The 11,143-nt window shown below is 34.8% G+C and overlaps 1 protein-coding gene across 5 annotated transcripts in view; it reads right to left on the reverse strand.

Annotated features, from left to right (window-relative positions):
- Positions 1-11,143, reverse strand: part of CDK19 (cyclin dependent kinase 19) — a 207,701-nt gene that overhangs the window by 68,909 nt on the left and 127,649 nt on the right. For all 5 annotated transcript variants that reach the window (XM_027855694.1, XM_027855707.1, XM_027855714.1 and 2 more), the window contains 2 exons: positions 4,387-4,497; positions 1,438-1,578 (listed from right to left, as the gene is read on the reverse strand). In XM_027855694.1, coding sequence (XP_027711495.1) covers positions 1,438-1,578; positions 4,387-4,497 — 252 coding nt within the window. The remainder of the gene's footprint in view (positions 1-1,437; positions 1,579-4,386; positions 4,498-11,143) is intronic.

Consider the following 11,143-nt stretch of genomic DNA (forward strand, 5'->3'; position numbering starts at 1 on the left):
TAAAGTCATTCCCATTCCTAAAATACACATCCTTTGCAACTCCACTCCTGTTTTCTCCAAGGTGCCACTTGTTCTGGAAAGGACTGGTCGTCAGATTAATTTGTATATATTTATCTGTGTGCCTAGTATGTTCTCTCCTACACCAAACTTCCAAATCCCAAAAGTATATAAGCTCCTTGAAGTAAGGGCTATTTTCCCCCCTTTCCCACAGTATCTAGTAAAGTGACTTGAATATGACAGGCACTTAATAAATGTTTAAATTATACAACTCAACTGATCTTGATGAACTGATGAATGTGCACCAATAGGGAAAAGCACGAATTGATTAACAAGGATCTTTCTATACCAGATGGTACTACATGAACACTCTCTATCTCATTCATTACTTTTGATAATAAACATTTACTCATCAACTGAAAAAGTTTGAGCGCACTTGGCTAGCTAATACTGATGTACATACATTAAATACAGTAAAATCATATTCACAGTACCCTCCAAAAGCCAAAAGAATGGTTTATGAGGAGACTACCTTTCAACAGTCTTGGGCAAAAGCAAGCACCAACTATTAAAAAAAAAATCACATAAATTATAATTGTAAGCATATGTACTTACAAACAAACCTACCAATTTAACAAAATTAACTAAAGCACAAGAAATCCAAAGAAAAGGCTGCAAATGAAGAGGGTAGGTAGTTTGTTAGAGAGGGAGAAGTGTATAAGCAAAAAAACCGAGATAATATAGTAAACTATTACATTACAGAATTTCTACATGCCAAATGTAGCAGCAGCAGCAGTAGTAGTAGTAATAGTTAAAGCTAGCATTTATACAGTGCTTCAAATTTTGCAAAGCATTTTATGTATGTTATTTCACTTAATGTAGGGCACAATTACCAATATTTCCCAATGAACAAAAGCTTTTTCACATAAAAGAATACATTTAAATTCTGGTTGCTTTTTCCTAACAAAAGTATATACTCCATGTGGTAAATCACTGTTCGTTGATAATGCAATCTGAATTTCTTTTACCGGATACAGTGTAATTGTTTCAGTTTAGATCTCGAGGATAGAAACAATGAAAACTCCACTTGTTTTCCTTTTTTGAAGTTTTTACTAATAATGAGCAACAATAACAGGAAGAATAGGAGTGATCAATATGTACTTCTTATTTTTTTAAATAAACTTATTTATTTTTAGTTTTCAACATTCACTTTGAGTTCCAAATTTTCTCCCCATCTCTCCCTTCCCCCTACCCCAAGATGGTGTGTAATTCCATTCCCCCCCACCCCAAGATGGTGTGCAAACTACCTATTTTCACATTAGTCGTGTTGTAAAGAAGAATTAGAACCAATAGGAGAAACCACGAAATACGTGCTTTTTAAAAATATGTAACTGAATCATTTAATATAATAATTAATCTGACAAAATGAACAGTACTTACCAAGTCTCTGTGAAGCACCCAGTTTGCATGGAGGTAATGGATTCCATCAAGAATCTGGTAAAGCAGTGATTTAACCATTGATCTTGGCAACTGCATCGGTTTTTTATTTGCTTTTGAGGCCCGGTGAAACTTAATAATGTGCTAGAAATTTTGTAAAAGTTGTTTTAATTATATACAAACTTGGCAAAACAAAAATTTCCATACACCTCCACCCCCCCACTCATATATATAAGAACAATGTTATAATTCCTCAGTTTCTAAATTCTTGATCACTCAAGACTAGTAAGTATTGAAATGAAATTCAATTATTAAGACAAATTAAAACTCAATATGTATTGTGAATAAACACAGGCAATTAAGGATTTCTTTTAAAACAGGAAAAAAAGTTGGTAAATCTTACTGTGGATATTAAGAAAGAATTTAAACTAGAAGAGATACCAAGAAAAAAAAAAACACTCAAAGAAGATTTTATATTTTATTATAAGATGATCAATCCAAAGCATCATTTTCAGCTATGAGGCAAGATACACAGTAATGATCCAAATACAGGCTGCTTCCATTCAAAGTCTATACTCTTAAAATAATATAGCTTTGGTGAATTTTTCCCTAACAGAGAAATCTAGCTTCTCTCTACTCTGTTACTATGGAAATAAAAACTCCCAGTTAACAAAAACAAAATCCTGCTTTTGTAGCATCAATTAACAACAACAGCAAAACTTTGCCTTACAATAAAATATATATTGCAGAGTTGGTAGCCTTCAGCATATTATAATTTATATTCCTTTGCCACATAATTAATCACTCATGCCCAGTGGCTCATATTATAGTCAGTCACTGACAGTCAGGCAGTTATGAAAGTAAATCCCACTGAGATGAGCACATAAGGGACCAGAGTACTGAACTATAATTCTAAGACATTGAATTTAATATTTGTAATTCCCCTACCTCTTAGCAAGTTTTTTGTTTTGGTTTGAATCCCGCCTCTGACATTTACCAACAATGTGGCCATGTGTAAGACACAACCATCTTAACTTCTATATGAAAATATATCTAATATGACCCCATAGTTTTGTGAGGACCAAATGAGATAATGAATGCAAAGTGTTTTGTAAAGCTCAAAAAGTGATAAATTTATGTTAGCTCTTTTATTATTACTTTATTCTTGTCTCACTTTTAAGTCTTATAGCTGAAAATGTTGCTAATAGGCCTCTTCTATTCAAATATCATCTTTTCCTATTCAAATATTTGAGTCTCAAATTGGATTGTAGATAAATTTGGCAAAACAAAAAACAAACAAAAAAACACCTATCATCTTATCTCATAACTGATATGACACTGGACCACTATATTTATAGAATTAAAAGTTTTAGAGGTAAGAGAAACTTTAAGATTAAATTTTTCTGTCCATATGTTATCTTTCTTAAATATGTACTAAAGTACAAACAAAAATGTATAAAGTCAAAAGCTCTGTTTAAGGAGCACTTAAGGATGGTAGGTGATAAATAAAATCACCTATAATAAAATCCACAAATTATGCTAGAAAATATTAAGAGGTAAAACATATTCCTTAAAGAAAGTCCTAGTGATTTACTGTAACAGCAGAAAACATTAATTTAATTGATAATATTAGAAAATTATAGTTTATTCTATAGACCTAGACAAAAACCCACACAAATATCTACCATAAGTAATAGAAATTTGCAAGTCTCAGAAACTTTGCTAGGGATGGAGAAGCTGAATGGATTTACTTTTAAATGAAATGTGAAATAAAAGCAAATAACATCAATAAAACTTTAAAATATAGTATAGATTTGTAAAAAAATTTTAATATCACTGTCATTTTATATATCATTGTCATCATTATATATCATTATATGTCATTTCTATAACATTTCATATATATTTTATATGTTATAAATATATATTTATATATAGCAGGATAACAAAAAACCTTATATCACTCCATTTATATTATAATTCAGTCTTGTCATTACACTTAACAATTAATTAGATTATTAGATCCTTAAGTGTGCTAGAACTATTTTTGCCTTTCTTTGTATTCCAAGTGCTTACCACAAGGCCTGACACATGGCAGGGACCTAATAAATGCTTCCTGACTGACTTGTCACCAGATCTCAATATTTCCAACATTTAATATCTCCACTTATCACCTCTTTTTTTTTTTAAAAAAAAGATCCAATATTCTAGAGTAGTTGAAAAAGTCTGGACAACAAGTAGAACTTTTGGCTTCTTCTGTATAACATACTAAATCAAACATATAAAATAACATATTAAATCAAACATCAATTCATAACAGAGAAACTTCTATAAATAGAAACAAACTTGTAAATAAAATGCCAAGATGTGATATTTGCTAAACTTTAACTTGGAAAATGAACTATATATAAATAAGGATAGGGACTAGCCCTGTGATCAGTATAGAGAAATTTCAGATGAGGAAATTTTCTCCATCAAAGTAAGTTAGCACACTCTCAGCAACTTTTAGTATTAAAATAATTGCCTGGGGGAAATTAAGAAGTTAAGTAATTTACTCAACACCAAATGCAGAACACTAGTTAAATCTTAACTACAGTATGTACCACAAAGTAAACATGAATTTCAATTTTTTATCATTAAGTTTATTAATTATCAAACATAAAAAACATGTCAACTCCATTTCTTAGACAGTAATGTACAGTATTACATAAACAAAATAAGGTAATATCCATTTTTATTAAATAAATTATAATCAATATTATACAAATATATATGTACATATATGCATGTGTGTATAAAATATATACATAAAATTTTAACACTTAACTCAACAACAATAAACACACAGACTGGATTTCTGATTCTCTAGATCAACCTACCTCTACCACATACACAAAGAAAATAATCCTACAAGGAAAAAAGCCTAAATATGATCAAGAAATTTGAACTTACCCATAAATCATGTTCTGCATAATCAAATAGCAGCCAAACTTTTCTATCACTGTGAGAAAGGAACACCTTTTGTAACGCGATCACATTAGGGTGCTTCAATTCCCGTAAAAGCTGAAAAAAAAGTAGTAACAGATGACTATCTCCATTGACCAAGGGGAAAGAACCATTTCTTAAGATTATATTTATTTTTATTTATTATATATATGACAAACTATCATCTAAGAAAAATGAGATAATCCATTTATTTCATGTTTCATGAAATATTCTCATTCTATAATTTGAATTCATAAAAATTGTTAGATTATAAAGCATGAATGTTCATCAGTCAGCTTTTTTCCAAAATATCTGGACACTCTCTTCCCCTCTTTTCCACCTCTCCCCCTCCTTTCTTTCATTCTCTCTCATACACAATCCCTGATTCCTGGCCCATTGCTCTATCTGCTCTGTCACCTAACACAGACTAGTTAAATCTTCCACAAAGCTAAGCTTTTAAGCACAGAGCTCTCCTTTAATGAGGACATCTAACATTATGAGAGAGTTAATAACGGGAGATGATAAAAACAAAAGTTTCTAAAGATTTTACAGAAAGAACTCAAAAACCTACCACCACTAACATATGTGTCACACCAAAAAGAAACATTAGTGGAACCTGTAGTCTTTCCCACAATGAGTAAGAGTACGCAGAAGTCTCTGATTGTGGCTACAATTCCAAAAAGGTTTTTGCTGAAGGCAGCTGTCCCAATTTGCTTCATCAGATGCTCATTTGATACATTCAGGGGAAAAAAGTACATCGTCTTTTCCTATTCAACATAAACCTACTGTGTAACACAATTTATTTCATCCAATATCTTAAGTATCCATTATCACATCAGCATGAATGCCACTTCCATTGATACAGATTACACCCACGCTACATCTTAAACAGATATAAGGTGTTATGGAAGAAAAAACTGTTGTTGTTGTTGTTGTTTGTCCTTCGTTTTTGAAGAGGACCAATGACAACACGGGTGATGTCTTGACTTGTACGTGAATTGGATTTAAATGAAGCAGAGTTGCATGAAGTCATCAGCCTTACACTCTATTCCAAAGTTATCAAAGTTCAGTGGCAAGACAAAAGTCAGGACAACTGGTGATGGTCCAGGATATAGTGCATTACCTTGGCACCTTCAATATCTGACCAAGTTCTAAAAGCTCCAAAGCACCTGCTTCAGACACCTTTACAGTCATTGGAACAAACTGTTCTCATCTATCCATTGCACTGAGGGAAGTCTTCACATTCTTCGGGGCAGATATCCCCCTAAGCTGTTGATAGCTAATCACTTCAATTCTGCTAGCCACAGGCCACATTTTGCCTTCTTTCCTATTATAAACATTTCTTGTCATAGAATTTGAAATGCATTATATACAATTACATAATATACTTGTCCTAAACTTTTATAGATCTGGTTATAAATGCCATTTATATTTTGCATCATTTGAGAACTTCAATTAATATTGTCAACATTTATACAACTCTTTAAGATCTATAAAGCATTTTAAATACATTCTTAGGAAAGCCTCATAACAATCCTGTGAGAAAGGTCCTAGAGATTTTATTATACCTATTTTATAGGAAAATTAGGCAGAAAAATTAGCCTGTTATGGGCTTTGCTCATGGTCATCCAAGGCTACTAAGTATTAGAAAGGTACAAAACAAGGTCTTCCTGAATCCAAATCTAGAATTTTATCCACTATGTTATACTATCCCTCTAGGGTAGACAATTATATCATTTTAGCACAATGAGATGAAGACAGATGGCATGGTTATCACATATGTGAATTATACAAAGCTTTGAATGATTGCTGTTTAAGATAAATAGTCTAAATAAAATTCAAAAAGATCTTTGGTGTAGTAGATAGAATGCTGGATTTGGAGTGAGCAATACCTGAGTTCAAATTCTGCCTCAGTCACTTCCCACCTTTGTAACCTTGGGCAAATTACTTAACCTCCCTCAGCCTCAGTTTCCTCATCTGTAAAATGAGGTCAATAAAGCACCTATCTCCCAAAATTATTGTAAGGATCAAATGAGATAGTATAAGTAAAGTGCTTTGTGAACTTTAAAGCACTACATGAATGCCAGATGATGTTATTTTGAAAGATGGACTGAATCTAAGAAGAAGACATTGAATAAGGAAAATACAAAGCCCTCCACTCAGGTGCAAAAAATCAATTATATGAGAACAAGGCAGGGGAGAAGTGACTAGACAGAAGTTTATGTAGAAAAACATGGTGTTAGGGGCAGCTAGGTGGCACAGTGGATAGAGCATTGGCCCTGGATTCAGGAGGACCTGAGTTCAAATTCAGCCTCAGACACATAACACTTACCAGCTGTGTGACCCTGGGAAACTCACTTAACCCCATTGCCTAGCCCCCCCCCCCCAAAAAAAAGAAAGAAAGAAAAAGAAAAACATGGTCTTTAGCGGTCTTTTACTCTGCAGTCATCTTCTCTCTCCAGCCACCTTTCCACCAGGATTAGAGACCATGTACTGGTGTTCTTAATTGCCAGCTGCCTTGCATGTTCCCTCTAAGCCTCAATCCTGCTCCCTTCTATTTCTAGACCTAAAATCCAAAATATTTGCTACTACAACTGGAAAAGATGTGTTAAATCACTTCCCTATAGTTCCACTCATCATTCTTGTAAATAGTGTGACATTGAAGGAAAAAATAGTCATATAATCCTAGACAAAATTCATAGAAGTACAGTGTCCAGGGCATGCGAATTAAGGTTTCACAATTCTTTCCCCTGGTCAGACAGCAACTGGAACACTGTATTCAGGTCTGGATATCACTATTTTAGGAAGGGCACCAATATGCTAGAGAGTACCCAGATGAAGGCAACCAGATGAAAAAGGCCTTGGGATCATGTCAGCAAGACAACTAGGTGGTACATTAGACAGAATGATAGACTTGAAGGCAGTAAGACCAGAGTTCAAATTCTGCTTTGCAACTTTGCTGGCTGTGTAATTCCCCAGGGCAATTCCTTTAACCTCACCCCCACTTTTCTCATGTGTAAAATGGGATAATAATAGCACCTATTTCATACAAGGTTGTTGTGAGGATAAAATGAGGCAACTTACATAAAGCAGTCTGCAAAAGTTAAAATGAGGCAACTTACATAAAGCAGTCAGTAAAAGTTAAAGTGTTATATAAATGCCAGGACTGATGATGATGATGATGATGATGATGATGCTTGCTGCTGTCATATGAGGACTGGTTGAAGAACCAGATATATTTATTCAGAAGGAGAATAGACTTGAAGGGACTATAAGAGGCTATAAGAGCTATCTTCAAATATGTGAAGAAATGCCTGTGTGAGAGGAATTAAACTTTGTCTGCTTGGTTCAATATCTGAGGTTGGAAAAAGCAGATTAGACATGATATAAAGAAAAAAACCCCATCACCTTATTTAATTGTTGTTAATTGGTAAACGAATGAGTGAATGCATACAAAATCATCTGTTAAATGCTTGCTTTGGGCCAAGCATTGTATTGAGCTCTGGGTAAACAAATATAAAAAGAAAGACCACCCATGAAATAAAAATAAGAGAGACCTGGGGAAAAAGAAGCCTCACTACCTAATCAAGAGCATGTTACCATTTCTTCCTAAGTGTTGGATGATATAAGTGATAGGAGTGAGTTTATTACATATCTCACAAAGAGTAATGTGTATGGTATCAAATCCTAGGTATGCTGTAGGAAAGTTGAAGAAAGTGAGAGGGTGCAGATGAATAGAGGCAAAGTGAAATGAGTAAAGAAGTTCTACTCACAGAATTCAAAGTTTTCAGAAAGAACTGAACAAACAAGCAGCACTTAATTGACTATTTTAAAAATCCCTTATAGAGTACTCCATTTTACCGCAAACTCAGTTATGGTGTATTATATATTTAATCACAAATGGTGACTTTCTGGGCTGCAGGCCAAATCTAGTCCTAAGTTTTATTTCATTTGACATGTGACACAATTACTAAGTAAGTATCTGCTAGCCACTCTTCTTCCCACCACTAAATTCCCTGGAAAAGACATAGGCCTCAGGACCCAAACTGGATATATGCCCTCAGTCATTTACTCAGTGTTCCTGGCAAGTCTTTTTGGTGGCATTAGAAGGGGTAAGGAGGATTAACTGTGTTGATGTTAAGAAAAGTAAGAGGCTTAGGAAGTTGTTGGCAAGACGCTGTATGATATAGGAGAAAGAACACAAGCTTTCAGGAAATCAGGAAACCTAGGTCCTAGACCTGGCTGCTAATAACTTTGTCCTAAGTCACACACTCTAAGTCCTGGTTTGTGTGAGCCTTAGTATCTATGAAGTGATGTTAAGAACACCTACCCAAACCTATACCATAAGGTTCTTTTGAGGCTAAAATGAGATTTCATATATTATACATACAAAAGCACTTTTTCTTGGTATGCAATGCTATATAAAATAATAATTATGTAATATAATTATAAACTTCCTAGTGACATCTCCTGTACAGTTTTTTAGCTGTATAATTATTTCGTTTTTCTGGTATATTTTGTCTCTACAACTACATTATTAACTCTGCCCTGGGCTTTCTTCTCTCTATATATTCTCAATGATCACATGAGCTCTCGTGCATTTAACTATTTTCTCTATGCAGATGACTCCTTAATCTACATATCTAACCATGGTATCTCTTCTGAATTTCAGTCCCCATACCACCAATTGTTTGTGGGATAGGTCTACCTGTGTATCTCAGATACCTCAAACTTGACATGACAAATATAGAAGTTGATGTCTTTCTTCCCAAAATCACCCTGTCCCCATCACCTTATTTAGTTGTTGTTAATTGGTAAATGAATGAGTGAATGCATACAAAATCATCTGTTAAATGCTTGCTTTGGGCCAAGCATTGTATTGAGCTCTGGGTATACAAATATAAAAAGAAAGACCACCCATGAAATAAAAATAAGAGAGACCTGGGAAAAAAGAAGCCTCACTACCTAATCAAGAGCATGTTGCCATTTCTAGCCCTGTCCCCATTTCTTTCTAGGGAACCATCATCCTTCAGTCACTCAGGTTTAGAAATTGAGAGTTAAAGTCATTCTTGACTCTTCACTTTTCCTCACTCCTCTGCATATATGCAAACAGTTACTAAGTCAGTTAACAAGTACTAACTGTTTCCTATGTTACAAGTACTGTGAGAAGCACTGGGCCCACAAAGAAAGGCAAAAACAGTCACTCATCCCAAGGACATCATATCAAAATGGAATGGAATGTGCAAATAACTATGTACAAATAAGATATACAGTGTAAATGGAAAATAAAGTTATGGAGAAAGCACTATTGGGGGAAGGAGGAAAGATTGTTTAATTTCCTGCACAAGGTGGGATTTGAAATGAGTCTTAAAGGAAGCCAAGAAGAAAAGATGAAGAGGGAGAGAGTGTCAGGCATGAAAGACAACTCGTGCTATGATATGGAGTCAGAAAATGATGTGTCATGTTAGAAGTCATGTGTCAAGTAGGCAATGTTGCTAGATCAAAGAGGAAAGTCAAATGTTAAGAACTCTGGGAAGGTAGGTAGGGTTTGTGAAGAACTTTAAATGACAAACAGTGGATTTTATATTTGACTGTGAAGGTAGTCAGAAGCGAGTGTAACAAATATATACAAAACAAGCTATATACAGAATAAAAAGCAAACAGCTAACAGAGGGAAGGGAAAGGGAAAGGAAGCTAAGAGAGTTTGGGGGGGAAAACCCTGTAGAACATGGAATTTGAGGTGGAAGAAGCTTGAGGCAAATAGCTTCAATTTTTTCTGTAAAAATCTCAGCTGAAAGAGTCGGGGGAGGGAAAGCCATGGGAGATTTGAGGAGGGATAAAAAGGTTTGGAAGAGTTAATGCGGAGAATGGGATAGTGAGTTGATAAGGGAGGTATAGTAGGATCACCTAGCAGCAGTGAGAGCCCAGTTGAGATTGTATTACATAAATTTGTAGTGGATCCAGTCAGAAAGGCTGTGTGATCTCCTCCATCTTCATTCAGCAGCATGTGTTAAGGACTGAAGGCCACAAATGATAGGAGTGATAAAAGGCTAATGTTTGGTTGGGCATAATTGTTGGTATGATAAGGGGGCCAGGGACTCGAGAAGAGAACAAAGTAGAGGTGAACTGGTTCACACAGGTCAAAAGGGGAAAAGAGGAGAGAGTGGCTAATGCAAGGGAGATAGATGGCCTGGGAGAGAACTGAGGGGTCAAGGGTTTGGAGGTCATGGTGTGGACAAAGAATAGGGTTTTGCCAAGATTATGAATGGATAAATGGATCCGAAAATTCTTGAACATGGAGATGGTTCATTTGTAGATGACAGAATGAGCAGGGGTAGCTTTGTGTGTGGTTAAGGTGGATAGAGGAGTAGCTCCTGAGAGATGAGTACATTGAAAAAAGGGATGTTGAAAGTAGGTTGAAAAACTTCGAGAATCTATAATTCTACTATATAATTTATGAATAGAGATTAAGTTTCTACAAGGATCCTTTGGGAACCTAATTCAGATTCATAACATTTACAAAATAGAATTACCCAGTAGATATTAGGGTTTTTATATTCATATTTCCTTCCCCATCAGTGCTGCTTTGCTGTTATGGTATCTCTAGGCTCTCTTCACAGTTCCACTTCCTTCACAGTCACCTTTAAATTAATCAGTCTTCTCTTTCCCTTCCCTATTCTCTCTCTCTCTCTCTCTCTCTCTCTCTCTCTCTCTCTCTCTCTCT

The sequence above is a fragment of the Vombatus ursinus genome, unplaced genomic scaffold, assembly GCF_900497805.2.
Source record: "Vombatus ursinus unplaced genomic scaffold, bare-nosed wombat genome assembly UNPS02000582.1, whole genome shotgun sequence".
Classification (NCBI taxonomy): domain Eukaryota; kingdom Metazoa; phylum Chordata; class Mammalia; order Diprotodontia; family Vombatidae; genus Vombatus; species Vombatus ursinus.